At 50.9% G+C, this 16,687-nt stretch overlaps 1 protein-coding gene across 1 annotated transcript in view; it reads right to left on the bottom strand.

Annotated features, from left to right (window-relative positions):
- SMAD6 (SMAD family member 6) overlaps positions 1-16,056 on the bottom strand; it is a 45,806-nt gene extending 29,750 nt beyond the window's left edge. Inside the window, exons 1-3 of the mRNA XM_009903935.2 lie at positions 14,773-16,056; positions 12,496-12,552; positions 10,222-10,299 (exon numbers count right to left, since the gene is read on the bottom strand). Of these exons, the coding sequence (XP_009902237.2) occupies positions 10,222-10,299; positions 12,496-12,552; positions 14,773-15,556 (919 nt within the window). The 5' untranslated portion in view covers positions 15,557-16,056. The remainder of the gene's footprint in view (positions 1-10,221; positions 10,300-12,495; positions 12,553-14,772) is intronic.
- Positions 16,057-16,687: the final 631 nt, after the last annotated feature.

The following is a 16,687-nucleotide window of genomic DNA, read 5'->3' as shown; positions in this document are numbered from 1 at the left end:
GAGGGAATGAGTACACCCTGCTACTGGGACAAGCACCATCCAAACCCCGCAGGCAAGGTGGGACCTCAGTGACCCAGCATCCCTCCTCATCCTCAGTGACCAAACACCTCAATCCCCCGAGGACAGGGAGGCAGCAGGCTCTGCTCCTCCCTCCCGGAGTCCACAGCATGGCACGACACACGGCAGGGCTGGGAATCACGGCAGCCGCATGCCTAATCCCCTTCAATCCCAAGCACTTTGGAAGGACAAAGAGCTGAGTCTCCTTTGCCAGTAAATTGAACCTGTGGTTCCAGGGGCTCAAAGCACTTCAAAGCCCACAGCAGCCTGGCCAGCAGCAGTAAAGGGATGTACTTTTCAGCTGTCGAGCAGCAAAGTCAAATCCACACAAATAAGCAGTGTTCCAGAAAACCAGGTTTAACCATCAGCAGCTCTGAACCACAGGGGATGTTTTTCCTGTAGGGCTTTTTCCCCCCCCCCCAACTCTTCCTCCTCTTTTCCAGTTTGTCTTGTGTGTTTTTTTATTTATTTTATTATTCCTCACTCAAAACACGTCCCAGGCTTCCACACCACCCAGCCCTTGCAGGTCCAAGCGTTCTCCAGAGGTAAAATGCTGAGTTAGGTATTGGAAGGCTGGGAAAGGAGGTGCCTTTGATGAACAGCAACATCTACAGACTTCAATCGCTTCAGTGAGCGCCACGGATTTAATAAGTTATTTCCGTGGAAAACCTTAGTAACTCAGTTATGAATCAAGCCTATAAACACCTCTGGCTCATCAAAGTGCCACCAAGAAAAAAAATAATCTCCTACTGTAACTGTGAATACAAGCCTCTCTCTACAGGTCCCTATAAGAAGCCAAAATTCTTCCTTCAAAACATTCACCATTTTCAAAGGTCATAAATACACTGCATCCAGTATTCAGCAAATCTGGATAAAAAGCAAAACACAGGCACAGAGGGGAAAAAAAAGTGAAGTTCAAACAAAGAAGTACCCTCAGATACACACTGTTCAAAAGGCAGAGAGACATCAAAAGAACTTTTTACTACCTAGAAAGCCATTTCCAACTCCTAATAGGGTGCAAGAATGTAATGGTTTGGCTACAAAGATTAAACTAATTTACTTTTAAGTAACTTGCTTACTTCCTGATGTTTCTCTTTTTTTCCCCCCTTTCCCTTTTTTCTCTCTAAAGTGTGATGCTTAGGTGCTTGGAGAAGTGAGGGATGCGATTACTCTGTGATTCAAGGCCAAACATCATAACTACTCAATGAACCACAGACAAAACCATATTTTATCTGGGTGCTGCACTTACTCCAAGAACTTCTAGGCTGAAAATAGCCTGGTTAGCTGCAAAAAATCCCAGTTCCAGGCGAGGGAAGGAGAGAAAGAGCAACTCTTTCTCCTTCTCTACAGGACATACTGAGAAATTTAGTGTATTGCCTACAAAGAAATGGTGCTCCCCAAACACTGCCCCTGGTACCTTCATTTCAGGTCCTCATCCTACCTGGCTTCAAAGCTGAACTACCTTCTAAGCTGGGAAGCTGCGTGTCCATGCACAAAGGGATCTTTCCTAAAGGAGCTTTAATCCCTGCAATAGGCATGGGGCCAAATATTGATAAGACCAACCCTCTTCTACATCAGCCCACCTGTTACTCCAGACATGATCCTAAGGCTCCAACAGTTAGTTTTGCTCCTTTATTTCCTTCTGGACTTATGGACAGCTCTGATTGTCCACCTTTTTCTAGGTGCTCCCTGTGTTCAAGGGTTAAAGCAGTAGTATCCTAACAATTAAACAGGAAAGATATTCTTGGATTTGAAGCAATGCAAGCAATGGATGGTGACAGGGAAGATTTCAGCTCCATTCACAGCTCTGCAACATCCACCCTGGGAAAATCACTGACTCCCTGGGTCCTTACAGGGGAAGAAGACACAGGAGGAAGGAAGTTGACCACTGTTTCATTAGTTCAGATGATGAACATCACTGGAACTGTCTCAGTTAAAGATGCTCCTTGGGGCTGGCAGGTTCCTGGGACACAGCAGCTCCAGCTGAACACAGGATGCCATGGGAGCACCCTGCTGTCCTCCCTCTCAGCATCATCAATGCACATGAGAACCTTGTTGCTCTCACAAACCACTTTTGCAGCTAGTAACGAAGGGACACTTCTCCATCTCCCAGTCTAGAAGACATCTTCCCTCTTGGAAGTTTGTATTTTTGGAGGCTGGTGATGCTGCCACTGCATGAGATGCAAGGCCTCAGAAGAAACTTTATTTCTGTCCTGCAGAGACTTTCAGCACACACCCCCTCTCTCCCAGCTCCAGCCAATTCCTTCACAAATTGATTTATCTTCCTCATTTTATTATCCTGGCTTAGCCCAGCATTAATTTTGAGACCAAAAGGTTTCCTCCACTGCAAGCTCATAACCTGCAGTGTATTTTTTATGAGCAAGTGTCACTTGCTTTAGAAACCCTTCTACAGCTGCATGGCCACTGCTGAAACATCATCCTCCTTCCCATGTCCCCCACTCTGCACAGATTGGGGCACCAGTACTTATCCTGCTCCTCCAAACAGGATGACAAAGGTTTATCATCACCCAACCATGCTCATCCACAAGCTCTGAAACTGCGAGCTCCTGAAGACCTCAGCACTACAGCTGTTGGGTTTGGTGGTCCAACAAGAGCTGCCCTGTAGGGTTTTAATGAAGAAACAACCACATGCAGGGAGTAACTTCCTCAATTTTGATGTAAGGTGCTCTTTCTTTAATAATTACGGGTGCATCTGCTCAGCTTCAACACTCTGGGCAGCAAAGAACCATTTTAGTTGAAGACCTTTGAGATAGAGTCCCATCACTAATCCAGCACTGCATGGTCACCACTTTGAAAGCCCTCCAAGGCTGGGGAATCCACCAGTGCCCTGGAGAGCCTGGGAGAGGCTTTGACAACCCTCAAGGGGGAAAAAAAACACTGCTCCTCATGTGCAACCTAAACCTCCCCTGGGGCAACATGAGGCCATTTCCTCTTGTCCTATCACTTACTACTTGGAGAAGACACAACCTCACCTGGCTTCAATCTCCTTTCAGAGAGTTGTAGAGAGCCAGAAGGTCTCCCCTCAACCTCCTTTCCTCCAGGCTGAACAACCTCAGTTCCCTCTGCCCCTGCTCAGAAGAACTGCGCTCTAGACCCCTCAACAACTTTGTTGCCCCTCTTTGGGTATGCTCCAGCATCTTCATCTGCATAGTTACAACTCAAGAGATAGTCTCTGGGTTATGTTGCTGGTGAAGCCATCAACAGGCTTGGGGCAAAACATAGAGCCCACCAGGCTGCAGGATCAATGATCCCTTCCCCTTCAGCTCCAAAGAGAGGGAAAAAAAAGTGTTGGAACTTCAGGGGCTGCCACCTGAGTCACCTGCTGTGCAGCCCTCCTGTAAATCACCAAGCCAGTCCAACATCTGCTGAGGAATGGAACAGCACACCTGCACCTCTCTGAAAAAGAAAGGCACTGAAAGCCCAGGGATGCTGTCTCCAAGAGCTTCCTCAAGTTCCCATTCAGGGATTAATTCTGTGATTCACTCTGTAATTTCCAAAGCTGCCTTTGGTGTCAACCCCAGGCAGGGCCAGAAGCTGCACATGAACAAACCCAAAGCAAAGGTAGGTTATTGTTCTGAAGCTCAACCCTTGGGAAGGATGCCGCTCTCTGCAGGAGATGACAACCTTTGTGGCCATGCATGGTCATGTGGGGAAAGCCTTCACACCAAGCAAAGAGCTGTGCACACTGGAAAATAGATGCACTTTATTTCCCGTTGGCACACTAAAACTAGGGAGGAAAAATGTTTAATATAAAAACATCTGACAAAGCCCCTCCAGGATGTATTTTTTTGCATCAAAGAAGTAGCTCTTGGCAACGGACTCTCTGCTCCAACAAGAGAAGTTTTTAGCCAAACCCTGATTGTTCTAGACTGTGCTGAGGTAAGACACGCCACAGAAAGAATTTAAAGTTAAATACGAAAGAAAAAGGAAACCAAAACCATTACTGGCCCAAACAAACATCTGTCTGTGATTAAACTGGATGGACAGATATGGGCTGCTTGGGTTTTTTGGGTAGGGCTTTCCCCACCCCCCTTTTAAATGGATTTATGTTCCTGCAATAAGATGGGGAGAAGAAAGGATCAAAAGGCTCCATGGTGTTGTTGGATCAGACAAAACATGCAGCCCCCAGCCCATGGTTCTGCCACCTCAGCCCAGCATCTGCACCCAGTGCTGTGACGAGAGCCCAAGCACTGAGACACACTGAAGTCAGAAGAGATCACAGAATCTTTTTGGTTGGGAAATAACTCTTAAGATCATCAAGTCCAACTCTCAAACTAAGACCACCATGGCCATTAAAACATGTCCCCACGTGCCATGTCCATGCATTTCTTGAATGCCTGCAGGGATGGTGACTCCACCACCTCCCTGGGCAGCCTGTTCCAATGCCTGACCACTCTTGCAGGAAAGAAGTTTTTCCAAATACCCAACCTAAGCCTCCCTTGGCACAATTTCAGGCTATTTCTTCTCATCCTATCACCTGATATCAGGGAGAAGAGACAGACTCCCACCTTTCCCCAACCTGCTTTCAGGGAGTCGGAGAGAGCAATGAGATCTTCCCTCAGCCTCCTCACACCCAGAAGAAACTGCTGCCCTATTAACAAGGGGGGGAGAATTAAAATCATCTTTTTTTCCTCTATTAACAGGTCATTTCCCCATCCCTGCTCTGATCTGGAAAGGCTGATGTTTGATGTTTGCCCAGTTTCCACACATATCTGCCTTAAATATTTAATGGACATTTTTTTCCTACGCCAAGCACACAGGATCTTCATAAATTTCCTTGTTAGCATAAATCTGTGCAGTCTGTTATTTCTGGGGGGGGAGAGGAAGACAGACCTTCACTTTCTCCATTCAGTGGGTTTTAAAATATGCTTCCTCAAGTTCATCCTAAATATTGCTGAAAGCAGAAAAAAAACCCCTCCGGCTCTCCTGTTGGAGATGTGGCATCGCTCCAGCAGGACTGAGTCATCAGCCAGGATGGATGGAAACGCTCTTCCTTTTCAGGGTATGGGGACCCTGCTCCCAAATCTAACACTCTCAGCACCATCACTGCCCCACAAGCAATTTCTCCATCCTCCCAGGCCTTGAAAAAAATTCCAAAATGAGTAAAATAAGCTCCAGGCCATTCAGACTGTTTCTCCTCTATTAATTCACAGTTATCCTCCACCAGCTTTGGACTGGATAACAGAGTAAGTCATGAAGCAAACCCCATCACTTCATGGAGCACATAGGCTTCTAGGCTTCAGAACTGCTGCTCAAAGCAGACTTCTGTGTGCTTCCACTTTTGGGAACAGCTCTGGAAAAATCAAAAGCACCTTCCCTTGCTTCCTGCAAAGCTGCTGATGCAAACCCCACTGCTGGCCCCTCCTGCCTCTCTCCTGCTCCCAGCTCTCATCTCTCCCCAGCAGCACTCATTTCTCTTCTCTCTCCTGGGTGCCCTGCTCAGCACCAATCTGCCCTCATTTCTCCTATCTGAATCTGCCTGGTGCCCACCATCCCCTAACACTGGGTGCCAGCCCAGCCAGTCAGATGCAGGATGTGGTTGGAGGCAGGCTGGACACCCACACTCAGCAAGGAGCCCTTTCCCTCTGGAAAGCCCTGCCAGACAGCAGCACTTCACAAAGCCAGAGAAGCACAGCATCACAGAATCACAATCCCACCACTACTGCTAAGCTGCTACCACTAGGACATGCACCTCAGTGTCTTTTAAATCGTCCCAGGGATGGTGACTCTACCACCTTCCTGGGCAGTCTGTTCCAGAACCCCTTCTGGGAAGAAATTTTTCTTAATGCCCACCCTGAACCTCCCCTGGCACAACTTGAGGCCATTTCCTATCACTTTTCTCTTGGGAGAAGAGACCAAGCCCCACCTGGCTCCAACCTCCTTTCAGGAAGTTGCAGAGTGAGAATGTCTCCCCTCAGCCTCCTTTTCTTCAGGCTAAACAACCCCAGTTCCCTCAGCTGCTCCTCAAAAGACTTGTGCTCTGGACCCTTCACCAGCTTCTTTGCTCTTCTCTGGACCTACTCCAGCACCTCAATATCCTTCTGGTAGTGAGGGGCTCAAACACAGAATTCAAGGTGTGGCTTCAGCAGCGCTGAACAGAAGGGGAATTTCCACACCAAGGCATTTCTATACCAACAAAGGGACTTTCTACTCTAACACTGGTATGAGTTCCAAAGAGTAATGAGCAGGCGTGTAGGGACACATGAGGCAGGCTCCAGTGACAAGTGGCTGGCTCATTTTGAGGAAAAAAGAGCTCTCACTAGAGTTTGGCACTGATTGCTGCAGGCACAGTCATCGGTAAGGATCTTCAGTAAACACCCAACTAGCGTGGGACCTCTGCATCATGGCGGGAGACCTTGCTGCAAGGCAGTGGTGAACTGCACCCATCATGACCTGTCAGCTCCTACAGCTTATTACTCAACCTCAGTTATTATTGCTCCAAAGAAAACCCATGTCCCAACATTTCTGCACTCTCCAGAGGATGGACAAGTTGCTCCAGATCTGCAGCAGCCATGAGTGATGGTCAAGTCAACACCTAACAAAGGCTTCCAAGCAGCACCACCACCTTTTGGCCTCCCATCTGTGCTTAAGTTGCTCCAGATCTGCAGCAGCTATGAGTGATGGTCAAGTCAACACCTAACAAAGGCTTCCAAGCAGCATCACCACCTTTTGGCCTCCCATCTGTGCTTAAACCTTCCTCTCCTTAAGACCTCTATTTCTTAAAAACTCCTGTTTTTAAACTACAGCAGGGTAGATTTAGACTGGACGTTAGGAGGAAGTTCTTCACAATGAAGACAGCGAAATACTGAAACAGGTTGCCCAGAGAGGTGGTAGACACTCTACCCCTGGAGACATTCAAGGCCAAACTTGATGGGACCCTGAGCAATCTGATCTAGTTGGAGATGTCCCTGCTCACTGCAGAGGGGTTGGACAAGATGACCTTTGAGGGTCCCTTCCAACCCGATACATTCTGAGATTCTACTTTCACACCACCACTAAGGAGAACTCTGGTTGCTACTTACAGGAATTCATGGAGCTTTTCCAGCCTGAAAAACAAACTGACACAGTGTGCTACGCAAGGGGAGCACCAAGGAGTGGGGTTCATGGTCCCTCCCGGGGAAGGTGAGGGATAACCCTGTGGAATTTAGGGAAAGGCAGGGAATCCCAAAGCCCATGGCCCCACACCATCTGCTCCAGCAAGTCCCCACTGTACCGAACCAGTTCCTGCAGCAGCAGAGCCCTCTACAAGCCTGGCAAGTCTAACGGGTACAGCAGCTTCTTGGCATGTGGTGGAGGAGCCAAGTCTGAGAAGGGGAAAAAAAAATTACTACAAATGTTCCACCAATTATGAGTCACGGGGCTGAGCTTTTGTTTTTGCCTTGCTGGATTTTGTCCTTTCCCTGGTATTTCCCCAGCTCTGGCTGGAGCAGCGGTAGGGATGTTGACACTGGCCAAGGCTCTGCTGGTACTGGGGGGACAGACACAAGCCCAAGGAGAGAAACCACCTGGGCTCAAAACACAACTCCCAAAGCTTTGCTTCACTCCCACTCTCTAGTTCAGAAATACATCTAATGAGGAAAAGATGGAGGCCCTCTTTGTACTCCTCCAAGACTGAATGAGAATACTGCTTGTACTCAGAAGATGGAAACTTTGGGATCAAACATCTCCAAGGGCCTTTCCCACCAACCCAGCTATTCCCAAGCCACTGCACCTCACTGGGAAATCAGGAGCATCCTCAATCCAACTACATGTGCTGCTAAAACCTCCTCTCTAGGAAATGTTGTGGGTAGACACTGCTCCACGGACAGACAGCTTCATTTTGTGACCCAAACACTTTGAACCTCAGATGGACAGGACTCTGGGGTGCCACCCATCAATCCAGCTTACATTAAAGTAGGCTGCATCTACACAACCGCTCACAACTTGTGCTTCCAGTTAGCAGTGACTGTTACAATGAATTTTATAGCAAGCTTCTAGCTCATTTACAGCAAGCTGCCAGCTCATTGAAGACTTGATTGTGTTTTTAAGAGCAGCATTATAGCCATGAAAAGGTTTACTTAAAAAAAAAAAAGAAGAGGAGGTTGGGGGTCTTTAAACTTCTACACATGACAGAGATGATCTTTGACTTCATGCTAAAACTTCCTGTTTAGAAGTTCATCAAGTAAACGAGTAACAGCAGAAGAATGGTTCTCTGTCATCCAAAATTGAATTTTGTGGGTTTAGTAGGAAAAGCCTTTTTGATGATCAAAGCTGAAGCAATAAATAGTCATGGCCTGATGCTGGATTCAAAATGCACTGATTTTTGGAACAGGAGCTCAACACACATTGAGCCCTTTGGTACAGAGAAAAGGCAGGGCAGACCATGTGCTTGTGTATCGCTTACACAGCCCTACCTCTCCAGCAGATCTATTCAATCAGCCGAAATGGAGAATAAACAAACCAAAACAGGGCAGAGAGACTACAGCCTAAGTGCTTTCCCTCCTTTTACTTCCCCGTGATGACAAGTATGGGTTAACTTCAGCTAAGCTCTTATCCTCTTTCAGCAATCATGAGCACTGGGGAAAAATAAATCACAGAGCCCCAGACTCTTATTAAAAGTTACACCATTGGAAACTGCACGGGGGGAGAGAAGGTGTCCGATTGCAGCACAAGCTTGGTCACGTGTTGCCCTTATATTGTTCAAGGAAAAGTTAAAAATCTCTTTTCTATTGCAGAAAACCCACCAGATGTCCCATGCAGGGCTCTGCTGTGAGAGAAGCTAAACCATTACATCCTCAGGAACCCCAGTTTTACAGCTGGTCTGCTGTAATTAATGGCAATTATCAATGACAACAAAAGCCATGGGCATAGGGAGCGTTATGGATTCATACCTAGCCCCAGGAATGTTTGTTGGGAATTGCAAAGTTGTATTTATTATAGCACAGCCCCATCCAACTCCTGGCTATCAACTACTCTGTTCCCCAGCTACAGACACTTGGCAGCACCACAAAAGCAAGGCGGGCTGGCGGGCTGCTTTCGGTACGCGGCAGCACCGACCTGGCCATAGCAGGACAGCCTTAAAGAAGGAAGAGGCCCCAGAGGAACGTGTCACCATGCCATGACACTGCGGTACCATGCTCTTTAAAGTGCTGCAGAGTCATGATGGGCTTCAACACGCCAAGGAAGCCACTGGTCTCACCAAACCAGCAGAGAGTAAGAGAAAAGCCAGGGCTAACAGACCACCTGAGAGTCATCTCCACCACCATCAACTTACAGCATCCCTCAGAGAAGGCAGCAAACCTATCAGCAGCTCAGTATCCAGCAACTCAGCTCCAAGGTGCCCAAATCCTACCCTGCCACAAAACTGAAGGTGGCATTCGGGGCTTCACCGGGATAAAGGTTTGTCTATCTCCATCTTATCTCTCAGACCACTAACCAGGTAGTTTCTTCCATAGAAATTAAACCTGATCTTACAGGCAGGTCCCTCCTCCTCTCCATGCACTCAGTCCCTGGTCTGGGACAGGACACCAGAAGAGAAAGGATGTGAAACCATCACTAAGAGCCGAATGCCAAGCAAATCAAAGTCTCAACTCTGCCTGCTTGAAGGTAAAGCCTTACAGAACACCATTAAATGAAAGAAAGGTTGTAGGGGTGGGGCAGAGCAAAAACCAGGACCTAATTAAGCAAAGCTTTGTTCGGGAGCTTCAATGGCATCATAGCTGGGAACTCTGCTCGTGAAAGCAGGTTTTGTACCATAATGCCAGGACCTGCCAGGTAGCACAAGTTGGAGGGACTCAACAAGAAGTACCAGAAAGCAGCATTGTTTGAAATGACCTCACTGCCATGAAGCAGTAATGGCTACAGCTCAGTCCTACACCAGACCACAATCCCAGGGCACAGGCAAGGTCTAGGTGACTTCAAGAGAGGACACAAGTGGCCTCAGGGCCACCTCCCTGCTTGTCCCAACATGTTCATCCCGCAACCAGCGTCATATCACAACACATGGAGTGCAGACTGAACAATCAACTCAAATAACTGCTCCTTTTCACACTAAGATAAACCAACAGCAGGACTACAGCTCCCCATCTCTGCCTGCCTTCCTGCCCCAGCTACCAGCTCCACGGCGCACATGATGTGTATGGGTAGGTGCAAGCATCTGCCAACCTGAGAAGTCTCCGGGCGTGATGTTGGGAGAGTTTGTAGCCTCTGTTTCAGTGTAAGACAACGTGGAATCTGATAGATCTGGAAGGAAGGGGGAAAAAAAGAAGATTAAAAAGTGCTTTTAGTCCTCCTGAGTTTGCAAGTGCTACATAAGCACCCGTGGCTCTTCAGCTTCCCATCATCTGCCCAAGAGAAGCTCACCACTGGGCCAGAAAGCAAAGATTAACTTCATACCTCTACCATGCAAATGCAAAGTCTGAATTGCTCCGACCACAAAAATAACTGCAGTTAAGTTGATCAAACAAGTAGGAACTTGGTGCTTACTGGATAAAGTTACATCAAGCTTCTAAACAACTCATAGTTACTATACTTAATTATCACCATTAAAATTCTTGAAGCTGTTTATTCTTGCTTCCTTCCTTCCTCTTTGCTGAAGCGAAGGAAACTTTGTTTTAACAAGTTAAGAGTCTTTGTTATTCTCCCTTGCTTACACCCCTCTAATTAAGTGCTCAACTGTTTGCTCACAGATTAACTATTATTTTTCCAATCAAACGAGCCAGTGAGGCAAACTTCAATCCCTGGCTGTTGTTTCAATAAAGTCACGTGTGTCACTCACTATCATCTCTCCCTGCAGCACAGTTTCTGGAGGGAATTAACTCAGAAGGGGGGACATGGGGAGAGACAACTCCTTTTTTCCCTTCCCACCTAAGAAAAATATAAAAGCAAAAATGGAAATACTCCATGACCAGCCAATTTTGCTTTGCAGGACACTCCAGCCACCACATAGCTTAAGTGATGGAGCCAATCCCTCCAGCAGGCACTGGGTGCAGGAGCAACCGCATTGCATCCAGAGCTGGCAGGGCAGGGACTCACCTTTGGCACAGGGCAGCTCCTGCCTTCCCTGCAGGCTGGGTGGGACAGGCAGGCACTGCTGTCCTGTGCCTATCACCCTGGAAAATCCTGCCTGGCTCCTCCCTGGCTCGCCGTGGTCACTGCCCTCTGCAAATCAGAGCCACTGACTACGGGACAAAGGGCAGAATCCCACGCTCTGTGCCCACAGTTAAAGCAAGCCCAGCAAGAAACCCAGGATGGAAGTGGGATTCCTCCCTTCCCTCTTGTGCCTTTTGCTTCTTTACTTGAACAAGAGGAGGGTGCTGAGAGAAGACCATCAGGGTGCAGTGATGCTAATACAAAACATCTCCAAGACAACATGCACCATGCAAGATGAGGATCCACAGTTATCTAGCAACCTTCACCTCACACCCAGCCTCCCAAAGGAGGTTCTGCTTTCACGGAATGATAGAATGGTTTGGTGGGAAGGGACCTTTAAAGGTCATCTAGTCCAACCCCCTTGCAGCCAGGAGGGACATCTGCAACTACAGCAGGTTGCTCAGAGTCACAAACAACCTGACCTGCAATGGATCCAGGGATGAGGCATCTCCCACCTCTCTGGGCAACCTGGGACAGGGTGTCACCACCTTTATACTAAAAAAATTTCTTTCTTATATCCAGTCTAAACCACCTCTCTTTTAGTTTGAAATGATTACTCCTTGTCCTGTCACAACAGGCCCCGATAAAAATTCCATCCCCAACTTTCTGATCTGCCCCTTTAAGTCCTGAAAGGCCACCAGAAGGTTTCCCTGGAGTCTACTCTTCTCCAGGCTGAGCAAGCCCAACTCTTTCAGCCTGGCCTCACAGTAGAGGGCTTCCAGCCCTTCCAGCATTGCTGTGGCCTCCTCTGGCCCCAAGCCAAGAGGTTCACATCTCTCCTGTGCTCAGTACTCCATAGCTAAACTTCATTTTAAAATACCTTTTAGAATCCACAAGGGAAAGTGAAAGGCCATTCAGCTGCATTTCAAAGGGTTTATGTCTCATTGTAATGAGACATATTGGTGGCTCCTCCAAGATGGTGCAGCCAGGGCCCTATGGAAATGGCACCCAAGAGCTCCCACTCCCTCTCGGCTCTGACATCCCGCACGTTACTCACACAGACAAAACATGAAGGGTCTGGAAACCCTTCATTAAGCCTTCATTAAAAATAGTGCTTCATATTATTCAGTTAAACCTGCATGTGTCTACAGGATCATTTGGGATTAAACAGCCATCAGCTGCTTCTGAAAGTCCATCAGCTGACACTGCTCAGAAATAACGAGCAGCCACAAAATCCCAACTTGCTGGCTTCTGCCCGACATGCCACCTGGGGATGTGTCTTAAAACCAGCACCAAAACTGCACCATGAACAAGCTGCTGGAAGATCAAAAGAGAGAAAACACATACCCAGTGGCTTTTGCTCATCATTAGGAGACAGCCGAGAGTAGGGAGGTGGTGGAGACTCTGCAAGAAATGAAACTTTGTATTAGTGCTGTGCTTATCAACCAAAGTAGAAACTCTTCCACGGTTACAAACATCCACTGGAAGAAAACTCACTTGGAAGCCACTCAAGACCAGAGTTTTACAAATCTTTGAAGGATGGGGGTTCCACCTTGACTGTAGTTCTGCCCTGCAACCCCACTCCACATCCCTGCACCCATGACAAATTCATTCATCATCTGTGCTGAAGACAACCATGGCTCAAACAGACATCCATAAGCTCCCCACATGCTCCATTAGACTGAAAAGGGTGATAGGTGATCAAAAGATGCTCCACTCTTAGCACATGAAATGGGCCAGACCAGCTTCAGCCAACCAAAACTAACTCTGGTGTATTCAAACAAGCATCCCATGATCCTGCAACAGAGCCCAGCCTCTCCTGCCCTACTCACCCTGACTTCCATCCAGCAAAGCTCCTAGGCACATGCTGGGTTTTAAGCTGCAGCACATCATCAGTCATGCGGTTGAAGTTAAGAAAGCCCTCAGCAGCGCTTTGCTGAATCAGGTAATCTAACTGGCTTCTGCTGCCCTTCTCAGAGTCAAGACCATGTGAAAGGCTCCCAGAGGTCCTCCATCCACTTTGTGCATTGGTTATAGGATTGTTTTTCCTCTCTGAATTATGCCAGTGATGTGCTTCTTGACTTGTAACTTGCTAAAACTGAGGAGTGTGCAGCCAGCTGGCCTCTGTCATGGCACCAGCACTACACAGACAATGAACTTCAGTGACAAACTGTCCTGAGAAGTAAACGGCATAACACTGAATCCTGGACCACTGACACAAGGGTGTGCTCCTCTGTTCACACCCATATGCAAAGACAAGGCACTTGGCCCAAAAAATGCAACTCAGCTTGGGCTAGTACATCAAGAACAACTTCAGCATCCAATGCTAGATTATTCTGGGACAGCCTATGGTCATTGATTGCTTCTAAGAAAAGGCCCCTCATCTCCCCTGAGCAAGCAGCAAGATGCACTTCTACAGGGTGCTTAAGAGCCTGCAAATAAAACATACTGGTGCCAATGTCCCAACCTAGACGTCATGGCCCAACCTGAACCATGCACAGCAGACTGGTCCCACACTAGAGCCAGACCTGCTGCGACAGGGGACTTCTTGGAAGCTCTTGCACAGTACTCACAGTGAAGTGGGTGACAAACAGGGATGGATAGTCTCTGCAGCGAGCTGTACAAACTCTTGTAGTAAAGGGCATCAAGGCCTTTCCCAGGCTCCTACTACCATCTCCAGCGCCCAGTTGGAGCGGGTGGGGCCCTGGCACAGACACCCACTATCAAAACAAGGAGCCACTCGATAAAAGCTCTTCTCTCTACTACTGCCTGTGCAGGGCTTGTAGGGATACATGGCTGGGAATCAGCCACCGCTACAAGAAAGCCAGTTGGAAACTTTGCCCCTTTGTCAGATAAACTTCCTACGAATTTCTAGAATGAGTTCCCTACAAAAGCACATCTGCTGCAACGGAGGTGGGAAAAAACTGCTTCCAGCCTCTAGCGATCTTCGAGGGAAGCACGCCCAGCAACGAAGTTTCTTTCAAAGAAGTGATGCAAAGCGAGGCAGGATCCCGGATTGCAAAATAAACACAAAAAACTCCAAGCTCCTGCCAAGACAAGGACCGTCAGGAGGAGGTTGTGTCCTCCGGGATCCCTCTGCCCACGGTAACAGAATAAGAAAGCCCCGAGGAATGCATGAGCTGGATCTCCTCCGCTTCCACCCGGGTTCCACGGTCCCCCGTGGCCGGGGCATCCCCAGCAGCCCGCCCCGGTCCCGGTGCGACCGGCGGGGCCCTGCGGCTTTAAGCCGGCAGCGGTAATTGCCCGGCCCAGCGGCCGCTCCGATAACCGCCGAGCCAGGCTGGCGCCAGCAGGATGCAAACCGCATATTATCGCCCCTCTGCACCTAAATAGCAGGGGAACCTCCGCGGCAAGAGGGGGTTGGGGAGGAACCAGAAAGGGTTTTTAAAGCACAACTGGAAACCTCTCTGCGATGAAGAGGGGAGATGTGCCAGCCTGGGGGACCCCGGCGCCAGGCGCTTCCCGGTACTTCACGGGGTCAAACCAACGCTGCCCACGAGGGATCAAATAAATAGAGAAAGAGACCAAAGCCCCAAAACCCCAGATCGAAGGGAGGGAAAGGATGCTGACCCTCGCCCCCAACACCCCCTCTCCGCTCCTCACCTGGCCCACAGAGACGGCTGAAGTGGTAGGGGTTGCAGCACACAGTGGGTCCGTCAGAGACACCAAAGCTCTGGCACTCGCAGAGGGGTTTCAGCTCGGCCGGGTGCTGCAAGTCGGGCCAGCGGAAGAGCTTGCCCAGGAGAAGGTGTGGGGGTGCCGTCTGGCCGCCCAGACGAACCTCTGTGCGGGCCACCAGCACGCAGCCGCTGGGCATGCCCCCGCGGGACTCCACCGCCTCCAGCAGGCTGTCCAGCGAGCGCTCCTTCAACCGCTTCAGCAGCGAGTAGGTGACGGCCTTCAGCTCCTGCTCCAGCAGCAGCAACCGCGACCGCGCCTCTCGGCCGCGCCGCTCCGGGGAGTCGCCGTCGGACGCGCCGTCGGGGCTGGAGGGATCGAGGAGAACGGCGGCGGGGGAGAGCTGGGGGCCGCCCGCTTCTCGCTCCTTGAAGAGGCAGCAGGTCACCGTCCTCCCGTCGCTCTCTTGTGCCCGCCGCGGGCTCGCCCCTTCGGCTCCCTCCCGCCGCGGCGGGGCACGGAGCCGGGCCCCGCGTCGTTCCTCCGCCATGGGGTCCCCGCGGGCCGCCGCCTCGCCCGCCGCCTCCCGCAGCAGGCTGCGCGCTACCGCGCGGATCTCCACCGAAGGGTTTTTCTCCGCGATCTTGAAAGTACCGGTGGCTCCGAGGTCGTGGCCGCTCCTGGCGCTCCCATCTCCGCCGTCCCTGTCCGGTATGACGCGGCTCCTCCAAAGTCGCCGCACCAGCCCTGAGCGTTTGGACCTGAACATACGACAGGCGGGCGGCCGGGGGTCGCGTCGCTCTCCGCCGCCAACCCCCGGCCCCGCTCCTCCGCGGGGCTCCTGGCTCCGCCGCCGCTTTTATCTCATCTCAGACCCGCCGCCTTCGCGGCTTGCCCGCAGCACCGGCGGTTTCTCCGCGGCCCTGCCCAGCGACTCGCCAACGGCCCGCGGCGGGGCCGCACCATGGGGGAGGCGGCGGGGAGGGAGCGCGGCTCGGGCATAGACGGCGCCGCGGGGGCTGTGGGGCCGCTCCCGTGGCGGCGCTGGGGCTCGGGCGCGCCGCGCCGTGCCCTACATCGGCTGCCAATGCGGGGCCAGGCGGGGAGCGGCAGAGGAGCGGGACGGGGAGAGCCCGGGGCAGCGCTCGGCTGCGCCTCTCGCTGGTCCCACCATACAAGGTGGGAGGGCGGCGGGAGCGCCCCGGTGGAGGGGGGGTGCAGCCCTGTGGGGAATCAGCGCTCGGGAGGTATCCGGTTTGGAAAGAAAAAAAAAGGGGGAGAAAAAAAAGGCTAAAAAATTGGTAAAATGCAAATAGGGAAAAAAATTACCAAAACCAATCAAAAAATCGCAAAACCCAGCAGCAGAAGGCAGAGCGAAGGCCGGTGTCAGCACACGTGAGTTGTACGTATCCCAGCGGCGCGGGGGACCGGTGTGGCGGGGGTGCAGAGCGCAAAGCAACGCGGTTCTGCTGCGGTTCGGTCCGGTCCTGTCCGGTCCGATCCGGTTGGCTCCGGTTCTGTCCGGCTCCGTTCGGCACCGCTCGACTGTCCCCGGCGGTGTCCCCCCGCGCTCCCCTCCGCGCGGCTGGCTCGCGCCCGGCCCTCCGCTGGCTTTTGTGTGGCTGGGGGGCGCGCGCGCAGGGGCCACCTCGCGAGCGGCGGCGCGATTGGCTGGCGCCCATCATGTGCCAGTCTAGACACTTTGGCGGCTCCGCGCGGCACCGGGCGTTGCGCAAACACCGGCTCCGGTTTCCCAACTCTTAAAGGGACACGCACACCGCTAACACCCCCGCCCCCCTCCCATCACTACCCCTCACCACTACCCCGCCTCGCCTTCCCACCGCTTTACCCCTCCCCACACCGTGCTTCCAGTCGCCTGATCGCCAAAGGGAGGGGAGGA

Source organism: Dryobates pubescens, chromosome 17 (assembly GCF_014839835.1).
Source record: "Dryobates pubescens isolate bDryPub1 chromosome 17, bDryPub1.pri, whole genome shotgun sequence".
In the NCBI taxonomy this organism is placed as follows: domain Eukaryota; kingdom Metazoa; phylum Chordata; class Aves; order Piciformes; family Picidae; genus Dryobates; species Dryobates pubescens.
The sequence above is the reverse complement of the archived record's forward strand: the minus strand, read 5'-3'. Positions and strand labels throughout refer to the sequence as shown.